The sequence below is a fragment of the Taurulus bubalis genome (assembly GCF_910589615.1).
Source record: "Taurulus bubalis genome assembly, chromosome: 11".
Taxonomy (NCBI): Eukaryota; Metazoa; Chordata; class Actinopteri; order Perciformes; family Cottidae; genus Taurulus; species Taurulus bubalis.
In genome coordinates this window covers 23,239,627-23,255,780 of record NC_136599.1, presented here as the reverse complement: position 1 = coordinate 23,255,780, position 16,154 = coordinate 23,239,627, and the positions used below count along the sequence as shown (strand labels likewise).

The 16,154-nt window shown below is 45.0% G+C and overlaps 1 protein-coding gene across 1 annotated transcript in view; it reads left to right on the top strand.

Moving 5' to 3' along the window:
• prex1 (phosphatidylinositol-3,4,5-trisphosphate-dependent Rac exchange factor 1) overlaps window positions 1-16,154 on the top strand; it is a gene marked incomplete at its 5' end in the record, with an annotated part of 72,967 nt that overhangs the window by 30,217 nt on the left and 26,596 nt on the right. The window contains 8 exons of the mRNA XM_079226363.1: window positions 532-681; window positions 3,728-3,875; window positions 7,699-7,799; window positions 9,082-9,185; window positions 9,629-9,678; window positions 11,249-11,324; window positions 11,786-11,858; window positions 14,776-14,921. Of these exons, the coding sequence (XP_079082489.1) occupies window positions 532-681; window positions 3,728-3,875; window positions 7,699-7,799; window positions 9,082-9,185; window positions 9,629-9,678; window positions 11,249-11,324; window positions 11,786-11,858; window positions 14,776-14,921 (848 nt within the window). The remainder of the gene's footprint in view (window positions 1-531; window positions 682-3,727; window positions 3,876-7,698; window positions 7,800-9,081; window positions 9,186-9,628; window positions 9,679-11,248; window positions 11,325-11,785; window positions 11,859-14,775; window positions 14,922-16,154) is intronic.

Here is a 16,154-nt window from a genome sequence, read left to right as displayed (position 1 = left end):
GACTAATGCACCCCATTACCAGCGGCCATTCATTATTCAGTAGCGGCTCACCTGCAGCTAAATGGATGATAAAATTAGAAAAGGGAACGAGGAGGGATTTTGTTGAGTCAGTGGAAAGGAGGTCTTTTATCGCTCTCGTGGTGCATCGTGTTTATCTCTTTAATTGGCTTGTAAATCATTGCTCGAGCAGTAAATCCTATTAAGAGTGATTTGATTACACTCATTAGTACTGTCTTTACTTACCACTGAGGTCAATGTTGACTTTGGGTATGTGTCTTCTTTTGAAAATGAAAACGAGAAAGAAGAGGAGAAAGGAAAAACAAGCTGGGCAAAAAACAGCAAAGCAGAGAGATACTTCACAATTCTATTCTAATGAGATGGTTTGTTTAAAGTGTAACCCTAAAGGCCATTCCGATATAGGCCAGAAATATTGGGGGAAAAGATAGCTCTCTAATAAACTATTTTAATGGTTTTCCTCCTCCATTTAAACAAAAATAAATTACTCCATTACTTTTTTTTTCTGCCTCGTAGCGGACTATCACAGCAACAACTACACGGTGACGAAGGGCTGGAAGATCCACAACACGGCTAAAAACAAGTGGTTTGTCTGTATGGCCAAACACGCAGAAGACAAGCAGAAGTGGCTGGACGCCATCTTGAGGGAACGGGAGCAGAGAGAATGTGAGTAAGGCCTTTTAAAAAAAAAGGCAATTTATGGCACTTCTGGTTTATGGCCCTGAAAGTGAAAAACCAGAAATGATCCTTTTTTTTATACCAGAGTTCCCCTCATGGAAAACTGACACAACTTGTTTCTGTAATGCAGTTTCGAAAGACGTGGCGCCACCGACCATGTTCTACAAAGGAGCAATTAGTAGTTTATTTTATACTTACAGTGTCTCGCATTGTATTACATGCAACTGTATTGCCTCCTGCTCCCTCTACTTTTCTAGCCTCTATTTGCCCTACATGCAGTGTTTGTGTCCCACCTTGAACGAGCTGCCCGCCTTCGTTTTTCCGCACGCGGAGGCTCAGGTGACACGGCGTCTACGGTTGGCCCGGCCGACCTGTGCACCGAGCAGAGGCTGCCACACAATCAGGAAAAACAGATCAATGTGGCGGAGGTATTTGACTCATCAAAGCCCTCGGTGTGAAGGGACCGATGAGACAAATGTCTCATTCACGAACAACTAAATATGCTAAAAACAGCATCCTGGGCAAACGCTTGAAATAGAAAAGCATTGTCAAAGGAAGCGAAGCTCGGTTACGTCATGCACATGTCCTTTAATTAATCTGGATCTATTTTTACTTCAATAAAAGTGTTTATGTCTTGCATTGACGAGAAGACAGAGTTGTATCCTGCAGTTTGTTTGTGCAGTCGTAGAATGAGTTGACATGAGGAATTGGTTTTGGATTAGTGTGCAGAAAATCTAATTGTATTGAGTCTGGCCCAAAAGAAATACACTTTATTCACTGGTGGTGAAAAAAGAATAAGCCCTACACAGCACCACATCCGCTGATCCGAGATTAGTAATGCAAACTGATATTGTTGTTGCTCCTTCGGACTTCCCTCTTTTGCCTTTTAAAATACTCTCCCACCTGTTCACCACTGGCCATCTGTCTTTGTTACGTTGTGTGCGTTAGACAGTGTGAAAGGCTTTAACTAGATTTTAGGGCGGTGCACATCAGGTCACCTGATAGCATTGATGGCTAAAAATCTAAATTAATTCCCTAAAGCTAATTGTTTGGCCGAAGATGACAGAAGGCCTAAAATGTTTGCTGCACGCGTTTGGCACCAACTCAACACAAACATTTGCATTCTTGTGAATTACTCATTGTAATCTCACATTAAATAAAAAAAAGCATCTGCAGCAGAGTTCTCCGGCGTCTGACACTGTGATGAAAGGGTTGCAGAGGAGGAATAAGTACGAAGGAGTGTGCTGCAGCTTGGGGTGTTTGGTTTCAACCCCGGCGGAAATCGTCCTGAGGCTAACAGATGCCAGATCAGTCACAGTGCCCAGTTTCCCCTCCAATCTCCCTTTCTATTACCCCCGCCATCTACACTACACTCTGCTCTCACTGTGTGCTTACCTTTCTCTCAAGCGCATTACTAACAGTCTAGACGGCTACTTGATAAAGTTTTACTGCGATAAATCCTGGCACATTACATTTTTTCCCCACTTTCCCCAAATTGCTTTTCATGACACGCCTTGTTTGCGTTGCGTGACCTTTTCCATGTCTCACTGTGGTCCTCCCCCTGCATTGGACTGCTAGGTAGAGGTGTTTGTCTCATCAATGGGAGAAAATGCGCGGGTCGGATAACGCGTCGGGGTACGCGCTCGTGCCAAGCACAGGAAGACAAGGAGTAGCCCAAGACAAACTCTGACAGCTGGAACAGAAGCTGAGGGGCCCTCTGCTGCTGGACAGGCCCCGTCTGTTGTTCAATGACACTCATTGTTTAAGTCTGCTCCAGCTGCTGTCAAATGTAATATAGCCCCACCTCCATCATGGGGCTGCCAGTGCAGAACCCCCACAGACTCTCTGGGAAACGGATTCAGGAGATGGCCGTTTAGTCTCACCCTTCGCTCTCCCTTTTAGTTGGTCAGACTTCCACCACAACACTTCTGCCTTCATGTGAGTTGCACAATGCAGCGCCAAGTTTATCGTTTGCAAACAGCCAAATGCCAGCTGATCGTATGCGTGCACAAATGTTCTGCGATTGCAAAGCACGGAAATTAAAAGAAGAAGAAGAAATCAAAACAATACGGACTTTGCACTCATAGTATATCTCTGTGTGCTTTTTGTGGCCAACGCCAGCTTCAAGGGCTTGAGAACCAACTGGAGGCGAGTCAAAAGGAGGAACAAAAAGAAGACCTGTGGCCAAATGCGTCCCAGACCACCCTCAGAGAGTCGTGATCGGAATGCGCCTTGGTGGTCGTTAACGCTCGCATTTAGCGCTGTCCACTTGTGATCCGCTCGTTGCAGACGCATGTTTACACGAGCTGTAAACGGGGTCAGGGATCCCAAGTTAAATCTGTTTCCTGGTTTCACAAATGTGATATTTTGTCTGTCAAGTGTTTTGCGACCCTTTTACAATACTTTATAGTCCAGTTTGGCAGCTTAAAGTGCCTCTCAGCAGAGTAAAGCAGCTTAGGGAGGCGCAGAACAGTCGCGTCGCCCGACTCAGAAAGCCTCACGTCGTGGTTCAGAAGTTCATCGAACCCCAAGATGGGGGAAAGCAGCTAGAACTGTGAAACCACTGGATTTTTTTTTGTTACAGGGGGCAGCAGGCCTCACACTGGGCCCTCACATGTTACAATAGAAGAATAACGGTTAAGAAACCAACACAGAAGCAAGATCAAGATCACGCTGCCCTCCTGAACTCTTACTCCCAGAACGACTTGTCGAGGGGAGATACACATCTGGGCTTGTTGCAGAACGTTGCGGCAGACCCGAGCCGCCGTGCCCTGTTCCAGGCTTCATTTCATCTGCACAATACCAGAACACAACCGGGCCGTCAAGCTAAAGGCCCGCTTGTCTCTTCTAAGCACCGTGACAGCCTTTGCCTTTTGGCTTTCACACACGTAGAAAAGCAGTAATGGGTCCGCTGTGTTTTTCTCACAAATGTGATACAGTGAATGATTTTACTGAAAAGTTTCCTCTCATTCCGCTGATGGGGCGAGGGGACAAATCCTCTTGGATCTGACGTGTTTTTCTCGTTTGTTTGTAGATCTCAAACTCGGGATGGAGAGGGACGCCTACGTGATGATCGCCGAGAAGGGGGAGAAGCTCTACCACATGATGATGACCAAGAGTCGGCACCTGATCAAGGATCGACGCAGGAAGCTCAGCATTGTGCCCAAGTGCTTCATGGGAAAGTGAGTTTCTTTGCCTCCTCGGTGCCCGGTTTCTTCAGCTTCCCAGAATGCGGCTGCAATGCGGTGCTGTTCACAAGGGGACGCTTACAAATCTGTTACGTAAGATCAGCAGGCTTTCAAAAGAGCTGGTATCCAGCTTGCCCAAGTCCTGGCAAGATGCCTAAACTGTTTTATCCCTACATCCTCTTGTCTGTAATGAGCGCCCCCCTCCCTGCGTGCCTCATAGTCTCCTCTCACGGTTCATAGAAAGGCCCCAGTTGCTCCCCACACACTCGTATCGCTCACACACACAGACTTTCACTAGTAGAGGACATTTAACTGAGCTCTGCAACAAGCAATCCCCTTTCTGTCTCCTTGATGTTTCTGTACAATGAATAGACAAACGAGAGACTTGTCCCAAACATGCCAGCGATCGTGAGATCCCGAGCAGCAATTAAAGTTTTCTTTTTCGAGAGGTAAACGCAGTGGACAATACCACACTGACTAATATCACATCAGTCACTGCCAAGAAGACAATTTAATGGGCTGCTCAAAAAAAAAAAACAGTGGTGTTTCTGGGAGGCATGTTCCATCTCGGTGGCCTCACGTTAAGTTTTCCCCGTCAGAGTCGACTGCATTCAGAGCAGTGCTTTATTAGTATCTACACAGAAGTAATGTTTTATATCGCGCCCATCCACTTGTAGGACACAGCCACTGTTCAGTGCCAGAACGGTGGCTGTTAAGCGGGTTCAAATTCCAATGTCTGCCAACATGGATCTCTCCTCGGGCAATCCTTTGTTTTCAGTCACTCACTGCCTCCTCTGCCTCTTCCACGTGGTACGAGTATAGTTTGTCTGCCTCTTCCTCTCACACTATGTTCCACTTCCATCATCTCGCACTTTCCTCCCCGCTATATCACTCAGTCATTTCCTCTGCAGCCTGCATTAGCTCTGCTTTCGTCTCTCTGATGAAATTATCAGCAGGCGCAGTTTGACTGCTCATTGCATTAAACAGAGATGCCGACTGCCGGTTTTGATAGCACCGCATTGTCTTGATGCCGTCATCTGTCTGCCGTCTGCATCGGAGGATGGTGTTAACAGGCTCTACTTTCTCTTATTGTTGCTATTTTGGGTCATGTCAGTTGCTCGCCAGCCGTCAATTGGAAGGATTTAAAGTGAGGATGTAGCATATCCTTATTTTCTTCTGTTTGTTCTTATCTTTTTGTGCAAAGAGAGCTAACTCTGGGAGGAGATGGAATTAGAGCTCCCTGCTCCATTTCTGGGTTAGCTTGTGTTCCACTAGCTTTTGGTTCTCAATGTATTTTCTCACCCTCTGAGGGAAAATACATTCGCTGTGTCCCAATTCCATAATTCCCTTTTTCTTTTTGAGCAGGTCTTTTAGCATGTAGTGTTTTCACACTTCAAATGTGACAAACATTAAGTGCACTATAAATAGTCTGTATGCATACTTTTACAGTCTTGCACGCTTTTGTCCCACCATGCGATGCACAGAGGAAGTGGAGCTGGAACAAATTAAGATAAAAGGGACGAATGGTGGTGCGATGGCTCCAGAAAGATCTTGGAAAACAAACACAAAATGTTTGGGGAAAGCATACTATCGAGACTAGTGTAGTGTACACGCCAAACACAGTCAGAATGTGGTGCGGGAAGGGGACACGGCAGTTGTCTTTTCCGAGCCCAGGGGCCCACTTGAAAAGCCCCGCTAATGCGGCTGAACTTCGCACGCAGATGCACAACCATCAGCAGATATTCCCACAAATCCATTATCCTTGTCCCCTACTCCTCCATGTGTGGCACAAGTCACACACACACACACACACAGACACACACACACACACATCATATTCATTTGTGTCCAAAATTAACCTGACTCTTACGTAACATTGTTCACAACATCCCCTCACATTCAGTCCCCTGCCAATGCCAATTTACAGCCACCGGCTTTGACATGAACATACAAAGAGACAATAAACACACACAAACACTAATAATGCAGGCATGAAAAAAAAAAAAGTTTTACATTTTATTTCAACCAATTATGGTAAAATATTCCTTTTGTGCGTCAGGCAGACACAAAGGACCAGTGGCAGGTGGTTCATCATACGCAGAGCGATCATATATACCTGTGATTGGGCTTCACGTGCACACACACCTTGTATGCTTTTCATTAACGCTTTTCAAGCAATCTGACACACACTCATACATCTGTCGCACCACTGCCGGAAAGCGAATCCACACATGAGCGCAGATTTCTCATAACACATGCTTCAAAATTGTTCCCATGCTGGAATGTTCCTCTAAACACAGACACTCACACTCACAGACACTCACTCTCACTCTCTGCTAGCTCTCTCCAATTCACTTTTCATCATTATCTGGGGAAGTGATTTCCCTCAGCAGCATGAAAAACGAATACGGGGAGAATGTCATTTTCTCCTTCAAACATTTGTTCAGCGCAAACTGGGCGTGAAGAGAAGGGAGTGGAGCTGAAGCGCTTAGATTTGGACGGCTAATGCATGTGCAGCGTCAAAGCTCGAGGGATATTTTTGTAGCGAAGAAGAGAAAAGGGAGGAACTCATTCTACAGTTTTCTACGAATAGGCACTGTGCTGTAGATGGTTGCTTGTGGTGGAAGTAGTTTTAAGTGCCAGCTCTGCCTCAGAGTGGATCTATTCCACCGGTTGTGTCACGTGGGCCTACATTTTTTAAAATAGTTTAAAAAATGCTTTGGAAGACAAAGCAGCAAAAGCAAGGCAATAATGACAACAGCAAACTCAACAGTGAGGCCAAACAAAGCAAGATAAGGTTAGAGTTAAACCCGGATTAAACCACTAATAAAAACAATCGATGCGATAACAATAAACTACGATGATTTAGTAAAATAATTTATGTGTGCTGACATCACATAAAAGCTAGTCCGTAAAAAATGGGTTTTTAAGAAGCCTTAATTTCTCGTTCCAAAGCCAGTGGTTTGTGGGTATGACAGTTATTGTCGTACACAAATGAAGCGTTGGGTTGAAACTCATTTACTCAGTCATCACCTGCACTCTTATTCTGTAGCGGTTTCAATACTTGAAGGAAGTCTCCTGTTTGGGCTACAGAACCCAACAAAAACTAATAAAGAGGGCTCCGTGCATCGCCTTCGCTTCTGTTGGCGTTTCCGGAGAGAGACCGGAGCTCATAGTCTTCACCCACACAGTTTTCATCCACACAGTCTTCACCGCCTTGCCTAGCGGGGATGCTGCCTTTCCCAAAAGCAGTAGCCCGAGCTCCACATGTTACATTTCCCCAGTGGTGGACTCTGACACGCGCATGTAAACTTCTCAAAAAAGGGTCATCTCAGTGACCTCTGCACAAATACAAGGAAGTCGCTTTGGCTAATGAAAAACATCTGGACACACTGTCATGTGTGTTATAAGATCTATGTGTACTGTAATATGGCTGACTCATTAAGATTAAGTGAAGCAAAAATGTTTCTCAAGGTTTCTTTGCATTTTGTTTCTAAGTTTTTGACGTCTACATTTTGTGTTTAAGAGCTTATTCCTCAGAACAAGGGAATTATTAAATTTACACAAGTGTGGTATTGGTCTTGTTTAGTGTAAGCCACGAGCATGAGAGGCTTTATGAATTAACACAAAATAAACACCAACTTTAAATCCAAATTCAAAATACAATTTCGGCCCGTACAAATTCCATGCAAAACCAGCAAAACGAGGCGCCCCGTGCCAAAGACGGTGACGATATAAAAAAGACAACAGCGAGTAGATTCCCACTTTGAGAAACCAGAGCCTCATCCTATATGCTTCTTTGTGTTTGTGTTCTCAGTGAGTTTGTGTCGTGGCTGATTGAGAGCGGAGAGATCAGTAAGCCGGACGAAGGGGTCAACCTGGGACAAGCCTTGCTGGAAAACGGCATCATTCACCACGGTGAGACGATTAAACCTCATCGCAAACCTCATCGCAAACATAAGTTCCAATTCCTCCCCTTGTCATGATGTTGTCTTTGCCCTCGTCCTCTTTTTTGTGTGCATGTTTTCCCTTCTCTGATTCACATTCTCCTTCTGTAACTGTTTGACTCATTCGTGTTATGAATTTGTTCTCCACTTCCTATTGGAGCAGACATGATGGAGTAGAAAACCACTGCGATCAGAAGGCATTTTCTGGCCGCATTCATTCTGGGAAATGGGTCTCACATTATCTCCCCATCTCTGTTTTTTTCTCGAGTGTGGCATTCACCGGTCCACCAGCCTGAATAATGTGTTGAGGGAATAAAAGACACCGACATACACAAACCTATACATAACGTACTCCTCAAGGGGCTCTTGTACAAAGTAAAAGCAAGCAGCCTGATTCATACACACCACCCTCTTAAGGGAAATCTGCTGAGACGCAACCTCCACATTCCTTAATACCTGCGGAAAATCCCCTGAAATCCTCCCTGGCAGTAGCCTCCGACCACAGAGAGGTGCAACGATGACATGCAGGGCTCCGTGTGGGAAGGCAGTGAGGCTTTTGTGGGCAAACCTGTCGAGGGCGTAGTGTAGGTGTCCCCTGTTTAGTCAGAGAAAAGGAACCAGACACAGAGAGACAGAGAGAGAGGTAATGTGACAGAGTGGAAATTCAAAGCTGTACATTTACCCCTCACATTTGTGAAGAATGTTTGCAATTTTGTCCCCCCCCCCATGTGCTTTACGTTCCACAGTTGACACTTTTCAATCGTGTGATGCCTTTGGGTTTTACGAGGACATTTGAAGTCTAGACTGAGTAAAACATAAATAAAACAGCAGCTTGTTTGAGCCCATGCCAACTTGTTGTGGTGGAACCAAACTGCCTCTGTTTGGGCCGATTTCACTGTTAGCTTCTCCAACAGGCATCTGTTTGTGTACATGTTAGTCATTTTTCATTCTCTGGGTTGGATTTATTACAGATATAAAATGTTGTTTTGTCGTTGTAGTTTATTAATGCGATTATGGAGATTTTATGGGAATTGGCAGCTGTTGGCTATGTTAAATATTTTGATCTCGTGGCTTACCCGCCGGGGACAGCAGTCACAACGTCACTGTTTCCTACAAACTTCTTCCTCTCGTCTGTACTCGGCCCTCTACATATTCAATTTGAAACAAAGTTATGAAACAGAATACGCTGACAAGCTAATGCTTCGCTGTGCTCCCAACTGATGTGACATGATCCCTTTCTGGTGTTATTTCAGTGTCCGACAAGCACCAGTTCAAGAACGAGCAGGTGTTGTACCGGTTCCGCTATGACGATGGCACCTACAAGGCCCGCAGCGAGATGGAGGACATCATGTCTAAGGTAACTATAATTAAGCGTCTGGATATCTTCTGGTTGGTAGAAAATGTAAAAGAAACAAAGATGAGGAAGAAGAGATCGCAGCTGTAAGTACATGCCAGATTTATAGTAAATTAGAAGGCAGAAGAAATACGCGAATATGTTTGAAAATCGCTTGCATACGTCTGATCACTAGACGATTCTACATCTGTCAATGATATCACAATAAAAGATTCTACAAATATGTTAATTGTAGAATAAAGGAAAAAAGAATAAACAATATACAATCAGACTTCTTTTTGAAACCAGAAGAGTGGCTTTCTCAGTGGCTTCACTTTTCACCCTGCGGTAACTCTTTTTCACAGTCGAAAGTTAAAATCTCTTGTCCTGAGGCCGTGCTTGTACTTGTTTATCCAAGGTGTGCACACTCTGTGAGTCATCGCCTCCGTTATTTTCTTCTCTCTTAGGGCGTCAGGCTGTACTGCCGCCTTCACAGCCTCCACACGCCTGTCATCAAGTAAGTACCTGCCTTTCCCTCCTCCCCCCTCGTATATGCTAATGTTCCCGCTCTCCAGGTGCAGCGGATGCATATTCATGAAGGGTTCACATTTGACCCACGACAACCTTTCTGAACTAACAGCAGCACAGCCTCAAACCTCCTTTTCCTCTCCAACTTGCCCCCCACGCCAGGCTTGAGCTGCTATAGGTTCATGTGTACCATGATCCAGCTCAGGTGGAGGATGCCAGGCTTTCGTGACTGGAGGTGTATACGAGGTAGCTCTTGAAGGATTAAGGAGAGCCGCATGTTATGAGCATTTGTCTCTTAATCGTTGCAGCGTTATGGGTGAGCTGAATTTATGTCGGTGGGAGGCCAAACACTTCTCTCCTTCAAGCTCTCTCCCTCTTTCTCGCACACGGGCACACACATTTACTCACTTTCTTACTTACATTTGCACTATTCATACTCCACAGTATACAGTGTATGTAAACAGACATAAACAGGCTCCATCTGCTGAATGTTAAGCGTCTCGTATCAATATACAGTTCTCCATTTGTCCTTTTATTGTTCTGTAAAACAATAAATCTTAATTTTAATAAATACATCTTATTACCATTCTGTAACTTGACAACTATGAAAACTATGGCTGACGTTAGGGTTAACTGTAGAAATCATAAATCAATGCTCGGGAATGAGCACACACACACGCACACACACACACTCACTCACCCGCTGATTGAAGTGGTTGCCATCGCCACAAACGAAGAGCTTTCAGTGCGGGGGGGGGGGGGGACACATCTTATTAACATACAAAGGCAATCCCTCTGCCCTGCCAGCCAGATATGATGTAAAACGGCCTGCTTTTTTTGTTTTAATCCATCACTAAATTGCCATTGTAAGTAGTACCCATGAATTATAATGTTGGAGTGATGAATGCATGGCATTTAATGAAGCAGAAATGATTACAAACCGGGCCTCTGTTTTATTAAACTTCGTAGAGAGACAAAGCGCAGCCGGTTTCGTAAACGCAGTGAACAACAACAACAACAATAACGATGATGAAATAGATATAAACCTTTTAAAATCAATCTTGGGAATGTCACCGACGTCTGATGCTGTGGATGACGATGCCCTCCCTGAAGCAGAGAATCCTAGATCAGCAAACGGCGTATGGAAGCAGCTCACTTTTCACTTTTTTTTTTTTTTTTTTTTACTTGGCTGCCGTTGCGGCAGTTTTTACAATATGGGCGTTCCTCTCCGGACACACCCCATGTCTTACTCACAGCAGATGATGAAGACGTGGGGTTATCAAATAGGCCGTTCAATTGACGGGCCCACGATACACCCGGCGAGTCACGCGGCCAGCCACGCGGCCCCTGCGGCGTTTCCTGTTTTGCGTGTGTTTGCACGCCGTGCGGATTGGTCCACAGCGGCTGCTTGTGCAATCAGAGGCTCAGGAACAACCAAGACACTGTTGAGTGTTGATGCCATTGACCACAAAGAGGCCACAGGCTGTTTTTACCTCGCTACAATTGTACTGTAAAAATACATTTTGTGAATGTTTTTTCTTTGTTTTGTGCTTCTTTAGGGACAGAGACCACCATCTTAAAACCTTCAAATCTGTGGTGCCTGCCAGCAAACTGGTCGACTGGCTCCTCTCTCAGGTGAAATCAATGTCTATTGTACTTATTTAATCTCAACCACAATGCTAAACAAGGACAAGGGTGTGTAAAAACAACAATTACTGTAATGTTTCCCCCGGTCATTGTACTGTTTGAGTACATACTACTTGAATAGCATATTTCACTATTTCCAGGTCCTTCCATTGCAAATGAAATTAGCCACCCCCAAAAAAAACATGTTTTAAATGAAATAGGGCTTATTTGCAAAGAAAGGCTCTTTGGACATTTGCCACCACTCACTGACCTGGAAGGTCACGCAGAATCAGTCTCCCAATCTCTCATTGTCTTTATCACACACACACATTCATGAATCACCATCCTCAGACCAGCCAACGCGCAGAGAAACCTAGGCCAGCGGCGCTGCAGTCCGCCGCGTATGAGCAGGTGTAAACGGGCATTGTAACTGACCGACTGTGTGTGCGTCACTGATTTTGGTTTCCCAGGGAGACTGCTCGACCCGGGAGGACGCGGTGACGCTGGGCGTGGGGCTCTGCAACAACGGCTTCATGCACCACGGTCAGTTCAATTCTCTATTCTCACATGCACCAAGACAAACTAACTATTTTCATGCTTTATTTCTGTCTGAGAAGTCAGCATGAGATAAAAGGAATGAAACTCTGACATGACACATGCATGGTGTGGCAGTGTCTTTTGTCTGTCTCTGATTATTTATAGCCACCGCTGTTGCAACATCTCGCTCACTCTGTTGTTGTGCCCTTACTGCCCCCTCCCCTCCCTTTCCCTGCCACAAAAATATGTAATATCAGCCTCTCCTCCGTCAGACCGTCATCGCTTGAAAATAAATAAACTTGCACACCTGGTCCTGCCAAGTGTCGGTAACCTCACTGACCACATTGTAGCGCAGCGGCGTTGGCTCTGTCCCAGCGTGTTGAACGTAAACAGCATCAGCAGCGCACCCTAAGCAAGAGCTGTTTGGTTTAGCTACATGCCCGTCTGGGTCAGTGCACTGAACCGTGACCGCTGGTTGAGGCCTTAAATTGAATCAGCCCGCTTCATTGACACACCAGTTCATTATGTGCAAAGCGAGACCCACTTAACGGAAACACTTAATGGTGGAACGCAGAGGAAGTAACATGACGACGGCACTTCCTGACGCACGCGAGACTGAAATCTAAGACAAAGGTGAATTATAGCGGTCTTGTTGATTTCAATTGTAGTGGTTTGAATTCTCCGGAAAAATCCTGGAAATCCTTTAACTAAAATACTGCACATTCGTCCCAGCGGTGAATTGCATTATTACAGGTTACACTAGCAGGTGCTGTTTCACGGGCTGCTTCTTGGCATGTCCTGCAGCTCTCGGTACAAAGTGATATATCAGATCAGAATGTAAACAGTACCGGGGCTTAAATGTACACACAAATCTCTTCTGAGGCGTCCTCCACGCTCATTTAAACACGCGGAACCGCTCCTGGGAAGTGAAACTTTGTCCTCAGATTGCCTGATTGGCACTCACACATACGCCTTTTCTTCCCCCTACCATCTGTTTGAAGGTGTTTCCTGTTCTCCCTCCTCTCTGTCCTTCTTCGGGGTCATGACCTTTCTCCTCTCAGCCCGTCTGCACTCCTCACCTCTCCTCCGGTCCCTCTCTGTAGTCCTCAGTCAGCACATCTGCTCTCTCGTCACCTGGTCCCTCGCGACCTCCTCATCTTTTTTTCATTTTTATTCTGCCCTTGTCTTCCTCGAGTCCGTCCTTTTTATGTCTGTCTGACTATCTGGATGTGTTTGTTATGAGGTTACTGGTGGGAGGATCGCTGGCTATAGATAGCACGGTTAATGCGCCTTTCATCCGTCCCTACCTGCTTGCATCATTCATCTACCCGTGAACATTGTGAACACATGTTGCGTTTCACCCTTCAGGCAACGTAGCATACAGGGCACAGTTTCCATGTATCCTCCATTGGTCCTGTTATACGGCAAAGTAGTTATCCATTTGACAGTTTTTTATGAGTTTATTAAACCACAGATTTCCCTTCTACCACAATGTTCTTATCTACAGCATTCACGGCAAATCAAAACTAAACATAATTATTTCATGTTTTAGTGTTTACTTATTAATACTCCTTTTTAAAATTAATAAATATCCAACAAAATGAGCCATCACACTGGTTTCTTGACCCTCTCACATTGTCAGCTGTTCTCTCTCTCTCTCTCTCTGTGTGTGTGTGTGTGTGTGTGTGTGTGTGTGTGTGTGTGTGTGTGTGTGGTATGCGGTATGCCAGCTTCCGGAGTAGCACTCCCTCCAGTTGAATAGGTAGTGTTCAGGTATTATGTGACCACAGCCTCCGTGACTCAGAGGAAATAACTCGTGTTCGGGCTTCATCTGAGTTGGCGTAAGGCCAGCGCGAGTGCGTGTGTGTAATCAGTTTACTTTTGTTCACCTGAGGGTGTCATATGCTCGCCTAATCTCTGAACAGCTGGGTACCTTCGGCTTGCCTGTGCACACGCCATTTTACAGATTCATAGACCTAAGGGTAGGAGATTTGGGCTTGTATGACACAAACAAGATACATATTTTTCTCAATTCTGTCCAACACAATAAGACCTTCCTCCCACGGGGCATGGCTTTAGTCCAAATGTGACCATCATGTGTCACTGTCATTATAAGGCACGCTTGCACCTGTTGTGGCAGTGTCCAGCAAATTTAAACTGACGGGGGAGAGTTATTCAGACACTGTTCTAAAGAATGCAACAAGGTTCAAAAAGAAATAAAGAAATAAGCCATCTTTCATAGTGTAACTGAGGGGGCTCATTTCAGTGGATTTACTTCTTATCAAAGAAGAAGAAGATGAAGATGCAGAAGAAGGTGAAGTGTATTTTGGTTCAAGCTCAAACTGCCGTGACTCCAGAAGCGTCCATGTCAGAAGAGCCCCATGTGTTGGAGTGGGGCTCGGCCCAACACTGGGATTTCTAAACACACTCCGGCACACTGTTCCTCGTCTGCTCCGGAGGGATCCTTCCTAGGCCTGGCAAGAGCTGGCTGTGACCCAGATGTAGTTTGGCTCCAGATGTTCCTGCTAGCATCATTAGCTAATGAGCTAATTAACCATGTTGCTTGTCTGTGTGAAGATGTCCGCACACTGACGTGGCAGTTTTATGGGTAAACACTCAGGTGTTGGAAGTTTCAAATGACCTGCAAACAGCGTTAGCGCCGTCATGTAACGCACTTGACACGTTTATGAGTCCATCAATTCTGTTATTTTGAGCACAAACACCCTTTGGATTTCTTTAACGGATGTGTATCAATGGATGGCTAAAGCTTCTGCTAAATGTTTTTTTTTTAGCCTTTCATTAGCACCACTTTGCTTCTTCTCCTCCTCCCCAGCAACTTTGAACTGAGATGTAACCCACTGCAATTTGAGAATTTCAGTCGGCTGCTCTCTGATCACACGCTGTGTGTGTTTTCCCTCCTCAGTCTTGGAGAAGAGCGAGTTCAAAGACGAGTCCCAGTTCTTCCGTTTCTACGCGGACGAGGAGATGGAGGGAACCAGCACCAAGAGCAAGCAGCTCCAGCGCAATGACTTCAAACTCATCGAAAACATCTTGGCCAAGTCCCTGGTGGTGAGCTGGAACAAAGGCACACACGCACACGCACATCTATGTTTTTGTTTCCTTCTGGAGAAATATATAAATCACTGTTCAGAAAGGGAAACAATCGATCCATGGAGATGGATTAAAATACAAAATATTCTATCCACATTGGTCTGGATATGCGTCACTCTTTCATGCTCACACACACGTGCAGTATGATGTATGCGTGTTTGTGTGTGCACAGGGATAATACAACAGGACCGCATTGTACTGTATAGCTAATTGAAGTGACATACAAGCATCTACTCTATGCTTCACTCCAGTTTGTTTGGAGCCGAGCGCACGTGCGTTCTTCTCTCCGATCTCCACAGCTTGAAGTAGCCCCCCCTCCCTTTTCCCCATGGGAGCGGGGGACTGCTTTGATGACAAACACCTTTTGAATTTGCTCTGATCCGCCTGCATCTTAATGAGTGTTGTCCTGTGGAAATCAACTGTGCTGCCTGGGACGAGGTCCCTTTTGTGTGTTGTTGTGGAGGCAAGAGATTCAACTAGCCAGGCTACTAACGAGGGGTGACAGCAGTTGATTTCTGCAGTCAGAATTACCGCGCACTCGTCTTCTTTTGAAGATTTCATTTTGGTGCACGGACGTGAAACAGGGCATAGGAAGTGCTTGTGAGACCAGTTTGGATTTTTACCCCTCTTTACTGATTATTCAGCTTAAAATTAAACCTTTTAAAAACGGCTTGATATTTTGGGCTGAGATAACAATATATGTATTTTACTAACATGCTGCTCAATTCCTTTTTCTAAGAAAGCAGAGCCTAATTATAATTTAAATGCAACTGTATTTCTGTTTTCCCTCTTCACACATCCTCTTTTGTTAGTGCGTGCGTGTTTAGTTTCATTCTTATTTTGTGTCCTCGGTGATACAAAAACATTGAACAGACACGACACAACAGGTGCTGGGAGAGGAGAGTGAAGAGGTGAGATGTTTAGTACAGAGTGGATAAAATCTCAGGAATTTGTTGAAATATCTGTAGATCTGGTTTGAAGCTTCTACTATAATACATTTTTGTAAATAAAACCGCATGGATGTGGGAACCTTTTTTGAAGTTTCTGAAAGTTAATTTCCATGCATGATAAGACATAAAACACGCTGCCAAACATGATGCATGGAACACGTGGGCAGAAGGATTACGTGGATATCCTTAAGCCAAATTCAAACTCACAAGCACAAAAGCGGAATGTCCTTTTTTCAATATT